The sequence below is a fragment of the Crassostrea angulata genome, chromosome 10 (assembly GCF_025612915.1).
Source record: "Crassostrea angulata isolate pt1a10 chromosome 10, ASM2561291v2, whole genome shotgun sequence".
Classification (NCBI taxonomy): domain Eukaryota; kingdom Metazoa; phylum Mollusca; class Bivalvia; order Ostreida; family Ostreidae; genus Magallana; species Magallana angulata.
Genome location: NC_069120.1, coordinates 20,879,239 through 20,898,168, shown reverse-complemented (window position 1 = coordinate 20,898,168; position 18,930 = coordinate 20,879,239). Strand labels below are relative to the sequence as shown.

General features: G+C 35.1%; 2 protein-coding genes and 1 pseudogene across 7 annotated transcripts; all 3 read left to right on the top strand.

Moving 5' to 3' along the window:
- Positions 1-5,153: 5,153 nt before the first annotated feature.
- LOC128164424 (collagen alpha-1(VIII) chain-like) lies at positions 5,154-6,680 on the top strand (annotated as a pseudogene).
- Positions 6,681-8,590: 1,910 nt separating this feature from the next.
- LOC128164421 (cholesterol 25-hydroxylase-like) lies at positions 8,591-15,067 on the top strand. Of its 6 annotated transcripts, none has more exons than XR_008240940.1 (3): positions 8,591-8,734; positions 13,316-13,425; positions 13,792-15,067. XR_008240940.1 is itself a non-coding variant. In XM_052828220.1 (3 exons), the coding sequence occupies exon 3, from the start codon at positions 10,361-10,363 to the stop codon at positions 11,393-11,395; it is 1,035 nt and encodes a 344-aa protein (XP_052684180.1). In that variant the 5' UTR covers positions 8,609-8,734; positions 9,446-9,546; positions 10,347-10,360; the 3' UTR covers positions 11,396-11,559. The 6 variants fall into 6 exon arrangements, 3 of the variants coding, with proteins under 3 accessions (XP_052684181.1, XP_052684180.1, XP_052684182.1); XR_008240938.1 differs by having other exon boundaries at positions 8,606-8,734; positions 13,734-15,067; XM_052828220.1 differs by lacking the exons at positions 13,316-13,425; positions 13,792-15,067 and adding exons at positions 9,446-9,546; positions 10,347-11,559 and having other exon boundaries at positions 8,609-8,734.
- A 989-nt stretch (positions 15,068-16,056) lies between these two features.
- LOC128165023 (uncharacterized) lies at positions 16,057-18,072 on the top strand. The gene has a single exon (XM_052829210.1). The coding sequence runs from the start codon at positions 16,057-16,059 to the stop codon at positions 18,070-18,072; it is 2,016 nt and encodes a 671-aa protein (XP_052685170.1).
- Positions 18,073-18,930: the final 858 nt, after the last annotated feature.

The following is an 18,930-nucleotide window of genomic DNA, read 5'->3' as shown; positions in this document are numbered from 1 at the left end:
GAAAATTAAGGACCACACTTTTTTGCAAAGGGAGATAATTAGGAATTTATGAAAATTTTCGAGAAATTTTCAAAAATCTTCTTCTCACGAACCATAATACCAGGAAAGCTGAAACTTGTGTGGAAGCATCCTCAAGTAGTGTAGATTCAAAGTTGTGAAAATCATGACCCCGGGGGTAGGGTGGGGCCACAATTGGGGGTCAAAGTTTTACATAGGAATACATTGTATATAGAGTAAATCTTTAAAAATCTTCTTCTCAGAAACTGATCAGCCAGGAACGCTGACACTTATGTGGAAGCATCCTCAGGTAGTGGAGATTCACTGTTGTGAAAATCATGACCCCCGGGGGTAGGATGGGGCAACAATGGGGGGTCGAAGTTTAACATATGAATATATAGAGTGAATCTTTAAAAATCTTTTTCTCAGAAACTAATCAGCCAGGAAAGCTGAAACTTGTGTGAAAGCATTCTCAGGTAGTGTAGATACACAGTTGTGAAAATCATGACCCCTGGGGGTAGGATGGGGCCACAATGGGGGGTGGATCGAAATTTTACATAGGAATATACAGAGTAAATCTTTAAAAATCTTCTTCTCAGAAACTGATCAGCCAGGAACGCTGACACTTGTGTGGAAGCATCCTCAGATAGTGTAGATTCACTGTTGTAAAAATCATGACCCCTGGGGGTAGGATGGGGCCACAATGGGGGGTCGAAGTTTAACATATGAATATATAGAGTAAATCTTTAAAAATCTTTTTCTCAGAAACTAATTATCCAGGAAAGCTGAAACTTGTGTGAAAGCATTCTCAGGTAGTGTAGCTACAAAGTTGTGAAAATCATGACCCCCGGGGGTAGGGTGGGGCTACAATTGGGGGTCAAAGTTTAACAAAGGAATATATAGAGTAAATCTTTAAAAATCTTCTTCTAAGAAACTGATCAGCCAGCAAAGCTGAAACTTGTGTGAAAGCATCCTCAGGTAGTGTAGATTCAATGTGGTGAAAATCATGACCCCCGGGGGTAGGGATGGGGCCACAATGGGGGGTCGAAGTTTTACATAGGAATATATAGAGAAAATCTTTAAAAATCTTCTTCTCATGAACCATAAGACAAGGAAAGCTGAAACTTGTGTGGAAGCATCCTCAAGTAGTGTAGATTCAATGTTGTGAAAATCATGACCCCCAGGGGTAGGGTGGGGCCACAAAAGGGGGGTCAAAGTTTAACAAAGGAATATATAGAGTAAATTTTTAAAAATCTTCTTCTCAGAAACTAATCAGCCAGATGATTCTCTATAATTGTTAAGACTTTGGCCCCAGGACAATGCTTTAGCCTCACAAGAAGGTTCAGAGTTTGATGTAGGTTTATATCCCATATATAAACTATTGTTAAGGATCTATTTGAGAACTGCTATACTCAACATGTGATATGATTATAAAATCATCCTGTTAGAAAAGGGACTAATAATTATAAACAAAAGAATATCCAGGGGGAAAATGGATTTTATTTATACAGGATCTACATGTATTATTGTACATTGTCCAGAAAGTTTGTATTGTGACTCCATTAAGCTGATTTTATCATACCTATTGTTCCTCAGGTGAGCGATGTGGCCCATGGGCCTCTTGATTTTTTATCAAATATAATTTTATAAATAGTTTCTTTCCCATATAACAGCGTAGCGCAGTGGCTTTGGATATTCACTACGTATCTGTAAGTCATGAGTTCGAATCCCGCTTGGGATTTTAATAAAAAAAATTACCGAAAATTTTAAACCGGTATAAGTATTTAAATTATGATGTACTTTAATCCATATCAATATCGACAGATGTCCCATGGATACACCTTGATGCATATTGATGATAGTAGTATTTAGTACGTGTATACGTGACCAAACGAGTCCAGCCCTAACATCAGAACTCCTGACCCCGACGGTTCTGTCAGGGACTTCTTTGTTTTAACAGCGCAATAACTAATGTACTTCGTATCTCTGATAAGTACTTTGGGAAGTTTTTCACTCATAAATGGCCCCAGGGGGTGGTTGCCACGAATAAAATTACCAAAAAAAAAAATCTACCATATGATTCCCCATCAGATGCTTCGCACACAATTTTGCCTTAATTACCTTTCAATTACAATTTATGAGAAGAATTTGAAAATGTAAAGAGTTTACACGTTTCTGTGTATCCTACATTTATTATTTACTTCCCCCGATAGAACAATATTTTGGTAAAATTTTAATATGCTGTGTGAATTTTTGGCATTTTATTTTTCGAATGATTCCTTGTAAATAAGGATAATTTAACTTTCGAAGTTCTGCATCAAAGACTTCATAGTGAAAACAGCGACAAATCAACAAACTTTCAGAAAAAACTTTTTAAATACTTATTTCTAAAATTCTTTAACTATACAGTCATACGTGTATGATACATATACGTGTTGTTGGGTACATGTACATTAGAATTTTAAGAAATTTTTAGCCAAGTCTTATTTAAAGATATAATTAACTTAAACAAAATACTGGGATTGTCAGTTGTTAAGGTAAGGTCAACAAATATCGGCCTGTAATTTGAATACTTCCTGATACGTTTTGATTTCGTTTTAGCGTGTCGTAAACAGATTGTGATGTGGTACTTTTTAGCTCACCGAGACGAAGTCAGGGGGAGCTTATGCTATACCCTCGGCGTCGGCGTCGGCGTCCGGACCTGGTTAAAGTTTTTGTTGCAGGTCCTGTATCTAAGCTATTACTTGTTCTATCTTCACCAAACTTGCATGGATGATGCATCTGGACCTAATTATGGACTTGAAAGACTTGGATCCTGAATCTGAGTCCTAAATTTCAGATGCTGGAGGAGGTTAAGGTTGTTGGACCAGGTTAAAGTTTTTGTTGCAGGTGCCCTTTGATAGCAATATCTAAGTTACTGCAGGTCCGTACTTCACTAAACTTGCATGGATGGTGTGTCTTATGATACTGATGCACCAAACAGACTTGAGTGCTGAATCTGAGCTATAGGCTTCAGATGCTGGAGGAGGTTAAGGTTTTTGGAGCAGGTTAAAGTTTTTGTGTAGGTGCCCTTTGATAGCAATATCTAAGTTACTGCTGGTCCGTACTTTACCAAACTTGCATGGATGGTGTGTCTTATGATACTGATGCACCAGGCAGGCTTGGGTGCTGAATCTGAGCTATAGGTTACAGATGCTGAAGGAGGTTAAGGTTTTTAGAGCTGGTTAAAGTTTTTGTTGCAGGTGCCCTCTGATGATAATATCTTAGTTACTACTTGTCCTAACTTCACCAGACTTCTATGGATGGTGTGTCTTATGATACTGATGCACCAAACAGGCTTGAATGCTGAATCTGAGCCATAGGTTTCGGATGCTGGAGGAGGTTAAGGTGTTTAGAGCTGGTTAAAGTTTTTGAAACAGGTGCCCTCTGATGATTATATCTTAGTTATTACTTGTCCTAACTTCACCAGACTTCCATGGATGGTCCGTCTTATGATACTGATGCACCTGGCAGGCTTGAAGGCTGAGTCTGAGCCATAGGTTTCAGATGCTTGATATGGTTAAGTTTTTTGGAACAGGTCACATGTTTAATAGATAATAGTACTATTTCAAACTTGCATAGTTGACTAAACTGTAATATGAATGAATCACAGAGGAAGCTTCAGATGCAGAGCTTGATCTCCATTATCAAGGATGCTAAAAAATATATCTTAGTTATTACAGGTCCTAACCTCACCAAACTTGAATGGATGATGTGTCCTATAATACAGATGCACCTGACAGGCATGGATGTTGAATTTGAGCCATAGGTTGCGGATGCTGGAGCAGGTTAAGTTTTAATTGCTAGTGCCCTCTGATGATGATATCTTAGTTATAACTGGTCTGAACTTCACCAAACTTGTATGGAGATGCGTCTTATGTATACTGATGCGCCTGACAGGCTTGAATGCTGAATTTTAGCCATAGGTTTCGGATGCTGGATTAGTTTTAGTTTATTTGGAACAGGTCACATGTTTTATAGATGATAGCTTGCATAGTTGATTTAACTATATTATAAATGAAACACAGAGGTTGCTTCAGATGCAGAGCCTGATCTCCATTATCAAGGATGCTAAAGAAATCTCCTACCACACTCAAACCTGCTTGATACATATATGTGTTTGTTGATAAATGATATAACATGATTCCTATGATATAGTATTGTATGGTATGAAACCATATTGTTTAATATGATACAATATAATATCTAAGTAATACTATAAAAAGTTATATGATACTATATATTGTATCAATTTTTTTGATAATTTATGTTATGATATTGTATCATGATATCGTTATGTATAGTATTGTATATTATGATACAATATTGTATAATACTATATTGTATTATTAATTTATTATTTTATCACATGAAACTATTACATAAGATATTGCAAAATATATATTGTATCCTTTGATAGAATATTCTATAACATTGTATCATACCATATTGTATAATATGATATAAGTTTCTGTAATATAGAATTATATCACATGAAATTGTATAATATGATACTGTATTATTATATAATATCATATCATACTATATTGTATACTATGATATTGGTTTATAATATGATATATTATCACATTACATGAAATTGCATTGTATGATATTGTAAAATATATTATTGTATCATATGATACAATATGTATAATATAATATTGTATTATATAATATTTTACTTTATCACATAATATTGTATCATTTGATATGATACAATGATGTACATATCAAATTATACTGTATCATATGATACAATATCATATTATGTATCAAAAATGATACAGTATCCTACAATATCATACTATATTATACAATATAATATCATATGTTTCAATATTATGATGTATTATGTAATATGATATTGTAATATAATACTATATTGTTTTATATATTATGATATTGTATTGATTAACATATGAACATATGATTATCATACAATTTTTTAACAGATGATATACGATATTGTGTCGAAACAGAATCCATGAATATCCAAGATCATAAAGTATGATTTTCATTTAATATGACAAAGGTGGTCTCATAAAGGTGAAGTCTCATTAGGGTGATGTCTCGTCTCGGTGAGCTTTGTAATCTGTGATTACCTATGTTTATTGATTTGGATTCAGTTATCATTTATAATGTGTTACAAATCACATTTCATTCTCTTTGTAACGAACAAGGGAAAAACTGTTCCAAGGTATGGACTAAAACTTTCTGAACATTCTAATGTACCCTAGAATGTATTTATGATATCATACAAGTATGTATAATTGATGAATTTTATTTTCATTTATTACTCCTAATAATTAATTTTTTATATTTTTTTTTTATCAATTTACTTTTTTTTAAAAACTGGACAATAAATTTCAATTTTGAAATACGAAATTGAATTTAATGTAGCTCATTACTATGTTTTTAAGACAACTTCGCAAGATGGCGATTTAAATGTTTTGTTAAGTTGTTTGCATCAGTCGAATTGATTGAACATCATCATTCCCGTAGCTCAGTGGTTAAAAGTATCGGGCATGTAAACCGCAGATCACGAATTTAAATCCGCTAGCTTGGATTTTTATTCATATTTGGTGAAATAAATTTTTGATGCAGATAATATTTATCCAAAATTGCCTAACACTTCTTTATTTCTTAACTTTTTATCTAGCTGTTGTTTAAAGAATTCAAATTACTTAATGTAGTTCGAGGTGTACTGAGCAACCAAGTGACATCGTGACATGAAAACAAAATGTTTTCTGAGCCATTATGTCACTTTAATTAATAAGCATTTGGAAAACTAGTATATTGTCAATGAATATTAGTTTTACGGAAAGTAAAAAAGAAAATAATTTATAAAATTCTTTTGCAACTAGTAATCTTATTTCTATTTTTTTTCTTTGTTAATGTAGAATGAAGGTTGCTGATCAGATCTGGGTTTTGGGGATTATTGTATGTGTTACGGGCATGGTGCACTCACAAGAATGGGAAGACTGGGAAGGTTGGTTACGCGGTCAACATTCCTCAGACAGGACTGAATTTTGCATCTCAGAAATGAGAGCTATACTGTAATTTCCATCAAAAAAGTGAATTACAGATTATAATTTAATTATATGTAAATTGCTAAATTTCAGAAAAAAAGGAAGTTTTAGCGTTTCAAGCAAGAGCCTCTGTGAGACTTGTGAACATTCCGGCACACGATGTTGTCAAGTTTGACCATGTTCTGCTGAACGAAGGGGACGGGTATAATGGGGAAACTGGCATCTTCACCGCGCCGGACGATGGTGTTTATTTCTTCGATTGGACCATAACCGTTGACAACGGGGACGCATTTCATACGGGCATTGTCAAAAATGGCTCCGTCTTCGGATTTAGCTATTGTAAATCTAAACGCGAAAGCTCCGAGCGCCCATGTACTGCAACGGGTAGGATAAAGTTGAAGAAAGGCGACAAGGTGTGGATAAGGACAAATGCGCTTGGCACCGACGCTTTCCCGAACTTCACCACTTTCGGAGGTCATAGACTGTGAAGTCGAATCGGACGAAAACGGATTACTCTAGAATGCATGTACATATTTATGTTTTTGATTCAGTATACATGTATATGCATGTAGTATTAATAAAACTTTAGAACAGCATATGCACTATTGTCAATTGTCAACCAATGCTGTTTTTTTTTGTTGATAATTATATGAATTGTACCTGACTGTACAACAAAACTGGACTGGACAGTTTTTCATGTCAATACAGAAACTATAAAATGTCTTATTATTGAAAATCATTTAGATCCAAACCAAAAAATACATGGCATCGATAGTAACTAAAAGAAAAAAAAAGATACATGGCGTCTTCTTGAAAACTTGTAAGAATATTCTGAGGGCTGGATACTAAACAGCTAAAGTAACAATATTCATCACAATCCTACATTTACATGTATATCTTCAAAAGAAAACGAAGCTCAGCTCTGTATGTCTCCACGTTTCTAACAACGAAAACATTATATGATTTATTTTATTTAAAGTTGCAAAATTCCGTTTCTCTCCAACTTTACTTTATCATACTAATAAACTTTGCATTACTCTTCCACCAACTTTCATAAAAGAATGTGCACGTAAATCGATATTATTTAAAAATGATAGTTAATTTTTTACCCCCCCCCCCCCCCAAAAAAAAAATAAAAAATAAGGACTAGAGTCTCATAGTGTGATTCAAGCGGAAGTAAACTACACTGAGACTGAGTACAACTCAAATCATCACGTCACTTGGCCTTTCCCATTGAGTCGAGAACAAGTATCATGATTCCTCTATAATAAATGCTCGGCGTGTGCTATCCTTGGCTAGCTATTACATCCAATAAACTTGGTATAAAGGATGAATCGCACCGTTTTTGGATATTTCCTTCAATTTTAGTAGGCGAAGTGTTCTTCCGATTAAAATTCTTACGCATGTAAATAAAGAGGAACGTGATTTGTAAACATTTCACACCCCCCCCCCAAAAAAAACCACTCAAATAACCGTCGGACACCCCCCCCCCCCCCCCGCCCATCCTTTAGAAAAATTTTCTTGATCCGCGCATGACAATGAGGAACGAATCATGATTCACTGTAATCACCGACATGGAACAGTTTTAATGCAGTCTGAGAGATCAAGATATGGGATAAAAGGGGAATGTTGAATACTTGTCAAGTTGTCAAGTTGACAATGGATACAAACAAAACATGAGGGGCTTAGTCGCTTATACGGCGAAATTTTATATTATCCATTTTTCTATATTTTGATAAATTCCATTCTTCACTCTCATTTACGGAAGCTATGATTCAAACATACCCAAATCAAGTACATCACTTTATAATTAAGAAAGCCATATTTTTAAATGAAAATTTTTTAACCCCGATGTTTCACTGCTTTGCTTGACTATTTTCTGGATTTTCCCTCCATTTTACGTTAAAAGCACTCCATATGATACCCGATTACATGATGTCTAAGTCTAGGATCTGTGGAATCAGATTTTAAGTTAAATCTTAAATATCCGGATTGTACAACTGTACTTTTAATGTATCATTGTAAAGACTAGTAGGTTTTTATTGTTTGTCCACGTTATACATTCCAACGATGGACACCGAATAAGAAGATGAAAATGTGCAAGTAATATAAAGATAAGTTTACAGCCCGTAATAACATGATTGTATGCCAACCAAATATGCATTAAATATGCATTTCACATTTATAAAGTAAGTTGTTATATTGTTAATTTTTCATTTTACAAATACATTGCAAATACAAATTTTACAATTTATGATTTTGCAAATTAATTTTGTATTTCCACGTACCAGCCAGTAAATTAAAAATTACAAATGTCAAATACTTCAGTTCACTCGAGCTACAAAAGATGCATGCAAGCTGCAACCTATGCATCATTGATACATGTCATTATTATTTGAATGTATCTGTATAGCGGGTTATATTGACTCGTGTATTATATACCTTTGTATCGTATGTACGGTGACATTGATTTGAAATGTACACGTGGATCGATGAAACACGTGTACGACCCTGATCAGGCAGGTGAGGTTAGGTGAGTAAAAGTATAAAGTTATCAGTAAGAGGTCTGCAGGTGGAGTGGGAACAGATGTACCTGTTCAAACTGAGACCTTCAATTTCCGCTTCAGGACTAGGAAGCATGCATACGCCATAAAAGGTTATTGTAGGTAAGTTGTCCGTTTTCTTTATCTGCATGGACGTGAATTTCTTTGAAATGTGTAGGTCACTATTGCTGGTTAAATTCGGGGTTTCTTTAATGAGTGTGTACATAACTATCTATGACACTATACTAGTGATTCTTCCAAAACCCTGTTTGATTAATCTTAAAATCAAGTACGGAAGTTAGCCTTGTTGCCTTTGATATTCACACGCCCTAAAATATGTTAGTTGGATTTCTTCTAACACTGTTTTCTCCATTAAAGTTTTTTTTTCAATAGTAGCGATATCGATGAAAATATCTTTGACGTTACAACCCATTAATACCTTTACTTTAAATGAGTGTTTTGCAGTTTACCTATGCAATTTCCTACATACATGCTACTTTACAATGGATTCCATATTTTTAAAGAAAATAGCCCGGCGAGTGTAGAGGGCAGTGAGATATAATTTACCAAGTGCAGATGGATATTGATAATTTGAGTAAATGAAGTAACATTTCAGGTACTTAACATCAGGGATTAGGCCTCCCCATGAATTAGAAATTTATGTAATGGTCAATTAGTCTTTTGCTAGGGTTTTGGTGGTTTTTTTTAAGGGGGGGGGGGTGGGTTTCAAGATTCAGAAGGAAGATCTGCCCCCTCCCCCGCCCACTTATATAAACGATGCTAAGTGTTTGCTTTTGGACATGACTGCATGAGGTCATTCTCTTATGCGTCAAGGTTCAAGTGTTAAGCCATCGAGGAAGAGGTCCTTGATGAAGTATAAGGTTCAACGTAAACCCGTGTAATCATTTCCCATGTCGCCGGAGAGACCAAACCACGTAAGTCAATTGTAAATTTGCTTTTATTTCAACTTTTAAACTGCTGTTTTTGGAGTTATCCTGAGTGATTGTATTACTGAGGTTTCATTTTTTAAAATCTCTTTAAGTCTAAAACGTAAAATTTGGATAAAATTACATCCATCCGTTCTACGAGAGTATATCATTTTCTATTGAATACTGATGTCATTTGATCACTGTTATCACAGAGGACGAAAGTTATTGTTTGCATGGCATTTATATCCAAACATGGCATTAGCAGCTATTCCGTAAAGTTACTTTTATCATTGCTTGATAAAGAAACAGCTGTGGATGATCGGTATCGTTACTAAGGACTCGTCAAAGCGAAGCAAGCACTGAGCTATGAAGGGCATTTAAGTTCGGTCAGGTTTTAGAACAAGTATTGAATTCATTCAGAGACAATGTTCAAACCATTCTATCCAATCAACCAATTTAACAATGAACCTGCAATGACTGCTACATTTCATAATTTTTACAACTGATCCTAAACTGTAATCATATCGTGATTTAGAGAAGTATAATTTGCTACTCTTAAAAAGGGTTGTAGGTCTTGATGTTGTACGGTAATCAATATATCGATTGATTTAGAAGATGTATCGTTAAGGTAAAGTATAATTTACCTTGAAAAAGATACAAGGCTTAATTTAGTCTTTATCGTTGGTATAACAATTTGATACTTATCACAGATATTGTTATAAAAAATATTTTATTTTACAAACCAACTTATGGCGCCTATACAGGCTGTCCACACTCTAAAGAACAATCTTAATACTTTATTGCAGATATCAGCAGAAACATGGGAAGATCTAACAGATTTCCAGACCTGCAATCTCCAATCGCAAGTACAAACAATGCAGCTCCATTGACCAAAGAATCCCAGGATGTCGTCAGCGTCGAGCGTCGTGACTATTCCCTGGACACGTGCATTACCTGGGCAGTCAGAATCATCGTTATTTTCATTTCCGTTTCTTGTGTCTTCTATCGTGAAATCCTTCAAAACACCATCAACAGTTCTTGGCTGTTTTTGCAAAAATCTTGGATTTTTAATTCCGTGTACTTTGAAACTTGGTGGGCCACGTTTTGCTTTGCTTGGATTATTCCTCTATATCCATTTGCTATACATTTTATACCGAGTTTTAACAAATATAAAATCGATCCGTCGGTTACATACGTGCATCAAACTGTTCTTGGGATGTTGAAAGAAGCTGTGATTTATATGGCGCCATTAATGTTTCTGGATACAGTTACTGTAAAAAAATATCACGGTGTGGATCCAAGTATCTGGAAAGCCAAACAGCAGTCCGTTATACAACACACCCGGGCTTTACCTTCGGATCCGCCAGAGCTCGGGCGCATTTTGTTTGATCTCATTGCATCTATAATGACATTCGATGTCTTCTTTTTCATTGTTCATCTGTTTTTCCACAAAAACTTATGGCTCTTTCGAAATATCCACGCTCACCACCATCACCATGACGTCATGCATCCTCACGTGACCAACAAACTCACGGTGGTTGAAAGAATAGTATTAATTTTGTCCGCCAATTTTGCGCTTAAGTTGTTCCAGAGTCATCCTTTGACCCGGATGTTGTTTGTTCCGGTTTTCGTGTGGCTTCTTGTAGAGAACCACACAGGTTACGATTTGCCATTCGGACTGCATCGTGTCATTCCATTCCATTTGTACGGTGGATCCGTGAAGCACTATAAACATCATATACACGGTTCTAAATATTACCAACCATTTTTCACATATCTTGACCTTTTGTTAGAATCATTTATTAACAGTAAGAAAATGCAATGGAAATACAACGGAAGTAAAGAGAAACAATAGTCGATGAATACCTGTATGAACATTCGCTTGCATGATGGCCAAATAACAGACATGTATTTGTCTGATCTATTATTATGTTATGGCATTGTCGTGTTGTTGTATGTGTTACAAAGATTATATGTAATCTCACAACTTGTACATGAATGTACTTTTAAACAACCAAAGGCTTATTTGATTTTTCATTCGGGTATGACGGCAGCGAGCATAGCAAAACCAATTGAAAGAGAGAAAAGAAAAATTCATAATCTGTTTTTTTATAATGCACGCTACCTTCATATAGCTCTTATGTACATTTATTAGGCCAGGAAAGCTCAACTTTAAGTGGAAGCATCCTCAGATAGTGTAGGTTCAAGTTTGTTCAAATCATGGTCCCCGGGGGTAGGGTAGGGCCACCATAGGGGGGTCATGTTTTACATAGGAATATATAGAGAAAATCTTTAAAAATCTCAAAAACTATTAGGCCAGAAAAGCTTTAAAAACTTGTGTAGAGGCATCCTCGGGTAGTGTAAATTCAAATTTGCAAAATCACATTCTCTAGTGGTAGGGCGGGACCGTGATGGCGGTTTGAATTTTCACATAGGAATATATAGAGAAAATCTTTAGAAATATTCTGGGAAAGTTTTCGGTCCAAAACTCAGTACTTAGTGTGAAAGCACAGGTTATGCAGATTGAAGTTTGATGGAACCATGATTCCCTAGAGAAAAGTGGGGCCACGAAAAGGGGGGGGGGGTATATAGGAATAGAGAAAAATCTTCTTACAGGTACCACAACAAAAGGGGCTTGGTATTTACCAAAAAAATAAGAGGTGGATAAATTTTTTAGCAAGATTTACTGTACTCAGTTGTCAAGATATTTTGATACTGTAATGCTAATTTGATCAGAATTAAGGCAATTGTTGCTCAGGTGAGCGATGTGGCCCCTGGGCCTCTTGTTAATTCCTTTTTTTTTGAGGAGGATTGACCAATTCATCTAAGAATTTTAGATATTAAATAAAACAAATGGCTTTAAGATATGATTGAAAGAAAATTCACTTGTTTAGTCAGAAGGTTAAGTAGGATGGAAAGACGATGACTTGAAAATAGCTGCCTATATCCCGGTTATTACCTCCAGTGTGTGTATATTTAAGCATTGAATGTATTATAATTTGTATTCCGATGAGTTGTAAAGCTCAAGGATAATAAATTGAATTGAATTGAATGCTTATTTTTGGATGTCGTCGGTCCTATGACACACCAAGCGGTGCAGACAAATTGAATAACGCGCGTTAACGCAGTATGATAATTTGTCTGCACCGCTTGGTGTGTCATAGGACCATCGATATCCAAAAATAAGCATTCAATGCTTATCTTTATATTTTATAACTGATGTCTATTTGCATGAAATATTGTGTATCGCCGATATAAAGCCATTATTTACGCTCTTAGTCAGGGATATGAAAAAGACATGGAACAGTCATATTAACATGTTATTTAGTTAGCTTCCGCGACAAAAAATATAATGCCAGAAACATTGTGATATATATATATATATATATATATATATATATATATATATATATATATATATATATATATATATATATATATATATATATATAAAAAATCCAAAATGAGTGAAAGGTATATAATTGTTTTTCAAAAGTACATATCAAATTAGTTATGTAAGATTAAATGTTTCATTTAGTATTACAATATTAAAATAAATATACTCGTGTATTCATAGAAAATTGAACGTCGGAAATTTCCAATACAAACATAAGGGGAAATATACATTGAATATATATATACAGTAATGTTTGAGATGAAAGCAAAAGAGATAACGCAAGTTCCAGGTGAACAAAGAATGCGACGATTTAAATCTCCGGTTAAAAGTTTTTGCTGGTTGAACAGAAACAAATGTTGATCGATTGCGTGTTTGTAGTGTGTGCCACTGACAAAAAAATCCACTGATATCTGCACGATTGACTCCATGGCGTGAACGGAAGTTTTAGAAATGTTTGGATGGAATAGCCAAGCACTGATTTCACTTTGGTAAGATTTTTTCATAGAATGAAGGATTTATTCTTTAGCTTCCTAAACTGAAATCAAGCCTGATCTTCGTCATTATTAGATCAGTGCGACTGCCTGTCTCAACGGCCAGTCTAGCTTGCATACATATACACTAACTTACTATATTGTTTGTTGATTTCCGAAGATGGCATTGCAAAATTTAAACAATAACATGTGAACGGCATCCATGCATGCAAAATAAAAATCAAATTTATTCAATCAATAATTTTATTGTTCACGAATATGTCTTATTTTCGTTTTGTGTATCATGACATGTTTTCTATATTCAGGCTTTCGTGTCTTCTTCTGTCAACCATTGGACTAGCTGTGTTGTATGTAACTTTTCAGGGCCCTAACAGATCCGGGCACTTCAAACCCAGCCCCTCTCTACGCCCCCTGACTGAACAGGAACTTGCATTCCTTAGGAAACCGAAATGGTCACACTTTAGAGATCGGCTGAAAAAGTTATCATTCAAACAAATCTCGCGAAAAAGGATCCGTCCAGAAAAGGCAAACGGATAGTACTGTTGAATCGGAATCCTATTTTGCTAACCAGTTGAGCGACGAATGCAATTAAAGTGATACATGCAATATCGGCAGCAAAAAGCTACCATTTGAACGAAAAAAGAAAACCAAGCGAATATATGCATTGAATTGAATGTGTGCTTGTGATTTTAAATGTGTATATTGTTTCTTGATGAATTGAAAATATATGGATTTTCACATTGATACCAGAATGTCCAATGACAGTTTTTTCCCAGTACCATTTCTTTAAAACTAGGATGCAGATATACATATATTTGTATGAATCATGTATGCGAGAAAACTGGTTCGCTTTTACATTAGGGTTAAAATATATTGTTGTTCAAAGCATTGATCATCTGGTAATCTTAGGTAATTGATCTACACGCGTTTGAATTAAAGTATATTTAAATGGTATTTTGTAAAAGAAATAAAACAGCATTATCGCACATGTTTATACATTTTAATACTATCACAGTCAAGATGGGTATAGAAATCCCAGAATGGCGTCAGATCTCAATAGAGGCCTAGTATAGACGAGCATAGACGTAAGTTCAAAAGAGAGAAGTGTTTTGTGTTTAACTCAACTTGGCCTTTCTATAACATGCACACTACGTAGGCCCTGTTTGATTTTGCTTGTTGTTTGTTGTTATATTTTCTATCATGTTCAAATTATTGAAGAGACGATCGCAAGAGATCGAAAGAGGATCGCAAAAATCCAAGATGTCGGTGATGCATGTGTATCATTTGAAAAAAATGCATGACAAAGTAGGTATATGTATAAATTTGTTAACGGAAACTATAAGTTGGTTTGCTCTGTAAACAGAGAATCAAGTCTTCCACTAGGATAAATGATGACCTGCAAAATCAAAGTCCGCGAGATAACACAGAATGTGATAAAAGTGATGCAGATTTTGAAAAAAGCATTATTTACTTTTTAATAACAATATTTATATTTATTTTTCTTTTGTTGTCCTAATCAGAACTTTGCTATATGACGGCTAGACAACTAAACAGAGAGAACAGTTGTATATACCGTGCCTTTCGATTTATGTCATCTGGTCCAGTATAGAAATTGTAAAGATATCGAACGGATGATATCTAGCACTGTAATCAAAAAGCATTGCATAATAACATTATTGCATCATGTGTATATACTTGAATCTGGTTATTGATTTCCATTATCATCAAAAAGATCGAATCAAGAAATTCTATTTTATCTGCATTGGACGAGGAAATAAATGCGTTCTGTTATCTGTTATTAGTTCTAGCTAGATAAACTGAATTCTTTAATAATTTTGTAGAAGAGTTTATATGAAATTACGCATCCTTAGTTGATCCCTAGAATAAACACCACAGTGCTACTGCTCTTAAATGTTTAATAAAATCATACAGATATAAACATTTAGAGTTTTTTTTTCTTCAAAACTCTAATTTTTATTGGACTAATATCCCTATTTAGACCTTTATAATATATGACAGTCCTTTCAATATATAGCGTACGTACCTTATGTTAACCGACTCTGGATACGTATGCTAAGCAATTCTTATCAACTTAATTTAAAAATTAAAATTTAAAAATGTTCGGTAGAGTACCAGTGTTAGCTGTATTCAGCAATATAGGCACGAAAAAAAAATCGGTTTATTAAATAAAATTTATTAAATCTTTCGTGATATTTTTTATTTGAATATATTATGAGGACTCATAATTTTTAGTGTTTTTTTTTTACATATGTACCGTCGATACTATCATGTAATCCTTAGTTATATAGCGTACTTCCTCAATGGAAGTTCCGTCAACACGCCCTTTAATTGAATTAAAACGAAACTTGATTAGTAGTGTTGCTACGGACAACGACACAGGAAATATGCAAAACGTCTTTTGTTTAAAATGAAAATACAAGTAGGAACATTGGTTTTCCAGTTCTGACAGCAAAATTCAAAGTTAACATTGGTCCGATTTATTTTGATCAAAATTAGAAATGGATTCTAATATTAACATTATTTGGGATCAGTATGTGTTGAACAATTTAACAATGTGCAGTAACTCATCTAAAGTACACGTTTAGAAGATTTCTTTTACGACACAGCATGAAAGACTTGCAGCGTACTTCCGAATCTGTGTGCATGGGACTATGTCGTATAGTAGGAACTTCCCAACAAGTTGCCATGAGAAGGGATGTGATTGACATCAGTGATGCGATAGAGCTACAGAAAGCTGGGACTATAGTAGGCTGTAAAATGAAAAACGGAAGCTATAAAGAAGGGTTTAGACTTAGAGAATCTGACCTTGACACTATGTTCTGGTTGCCTAACAACCGAGTTATCTGGGACATATCTCAGACTCGATTTTACGATATAGAGAGGTATACATTGCTCCTTTGTGACGCCTCCAAAAGTCCACCCGGATACACTTTACTTTGGTTACCAAATGAAAGAGCCAGTGATAAAGTCAAGAGAGCCACTGTAAGAGACAATGGTAGATTAGTTGTATATAGTTCTAAATATAGAGAAACCATGTTGTCATCGGTACATCCGAATTCTATAATGCACGGGCCATGTGCTACTGGAATGTTAGGTGGTAATATCTTGGAATATGATGACGCCCACTGCTTTGTCAGTGACTTCTGGCCACCCTCTGCCTCCTCATGGAAATACAGGAGTAAAAAATCATCTTGGCCCAAGTCTCGTGTTGTTGATGACATCATCGGAAAGGGGTGTCACGTTGTTGCAATAGGTCCAAAACTAGAAAACTATGAGGGCATTGAATGGAGAATTTCCTTTTCTCTGGCAGAACAAATCCTAATGCGCTTACTGAACCACTATCAGTTCTTGGTGTACGGTCTTCTAAAATTCATTTTAAAAGAAGTGATAAATAATGGATTGAGTGAAGATGAAAAATTACTGAGCTCCTACCACATGAAAACAGCAGTTTTCTGGGCAGTGCAGCAAAACACAACACTTGAATGGGGGCCACAGAATTTCCTGCATTGCTTCTGGATCAGTTTTAAAGTCATCCTCAAATGGGTGTATGACGGGTTCTGTCCTAACTTTTTCATTCCAGAAAACAATATATTTCTCTCTAAAATCTATGGAGCGGCACAACAGAAACTCTTCAGTAGATTGTACGGATTGTACGAGAGGGGTTTGGTGGAGTGCTTGCTACAGAGTTCTTCCATCAGTCCCTTTATTAAAGATGTACAACGTAATCCGAGACGCGTCATTTCTACAGATGAACACATTCTCGTTCCAGAGTCTAAATTTGATATAGAACTATTTCGTGAGATAATTCGGGATAGTTATGCACAATCTACATCAGATCTTCGTCTCTGTCTCAGGGCATTGCGCATAGTAGAAAACCTACTATTAGATTCATACCCATCCCAGTATCAGGTTGCCATGTTACAAAAGATCACGACCACAATCCTTCAGAACACTGCTTTTATATTACACAATCTGCAAACTGACCGACATGTAGCACACAAAAAGGTGTATGTTCCAGAGAGAAGCATCTGCCTCATGTTGAAATTAGCAGCCAAGTTTGGGTTTGTTTCTGACATGCTGCACCTTGCCATGTATTATTACAAGACATTCAGATACAAGGAAGCTTTGTTTGTAATTGAGGTCATACATTCTAGAAAATATATGAACGGAGAGGCTTTGGTTGGAAAATCCTATTCAAAAAAGATGACACGGACTGTAATTGGAATAGTCCCACTTGAAAATGAAATTTGTTATTTGAACGAGTTAACACCAGAACAACGGTCTAGTTCAGAGAACGGAAAGTCCTTATTGCATATACCGCCCTTTGTCCTGTTACACTTGCTGGAAGTTTTGTGTTACAGATTGGTGGAACCGGCGAAAGTACAAGCAGCGATCGATAATCTCCAGGTATTGGTTACGAACGACCAAGGGGTGTTTGTTCCTAAACATGTCAGAGACATTTCGTGGGAGATCCTAGGAATCTGTCAACAGACCACAGGGGACCACAAGGCTGTCCTACGCTCTTTCCAACAGTCACTCGAAGAAAAACCATTCAACAAAATACAAACTGCAACAAAAACTAGAATGCGAAAAACCAAGTATTTAGAAATATATAGACGTTGACACTGAGCAATACTGAGGCCTTCATTTCAAAGTTATATTGTTTGGTTGCATAGATTATTTTTGATTCTGACTCGAGTGCATTGTGTAAATTTCGAATTCATTGCATGGGTCGACCATCTAATAACCCAAGGTGAACAGAGAAACACCGTTGTCAGCTTGGCTACCGGTATTAAATATGCGGGTGGCCGCGAAAAAATAGAAAATTTTGTCATGTAGTATGATATTTTGTGTTTACTGTCATTCAGTAGTTTTTGACTACTTTTAAAGTGTTATCAATGTTGACTGACATTAAATTGTTTATCTGGTAAATGTATAATGTTAACCTTTTTCGGTGATCTAGAAAATTATCGCATCTATATATATTTACATTTACTACTTACATGGATATTATTAAATTATTTTTGTCCGAATTTGCGTCGTTTGTACGCTGACTTGTAAAAAATATGTGAATATAATAAAAATCATAAAGTGTTGACAATTAGTGATGTTTTCTATTATCACACGTGTACGTGATATCTCTATAATAAACTTATTTTATACTCACTATGTTTACAGAACACAAAAATTTACGAGCGGATCGGAGTCATTGCACTATTTTTTTTTCTTTAAAAAAAGACACTTTTAATTCTGTCATATTATCATCCAACTTGCAGAATTTTCTGCAGATCTTAACCATTTTTGAAAACGTAAAATGATAATGTTTTAAATATGTGGCGAAAATTTTTGTTTTAAAACTTTTATATATTCATACAGCTGGAATGTTCACTAAAGAAATTTGAAATCGCTGAAGCGGGGTTTAACCTGATTCGGCCTTGACCTGCTGACCTTTGCCCTTAATTAACTGTAATTGCGTTTTTG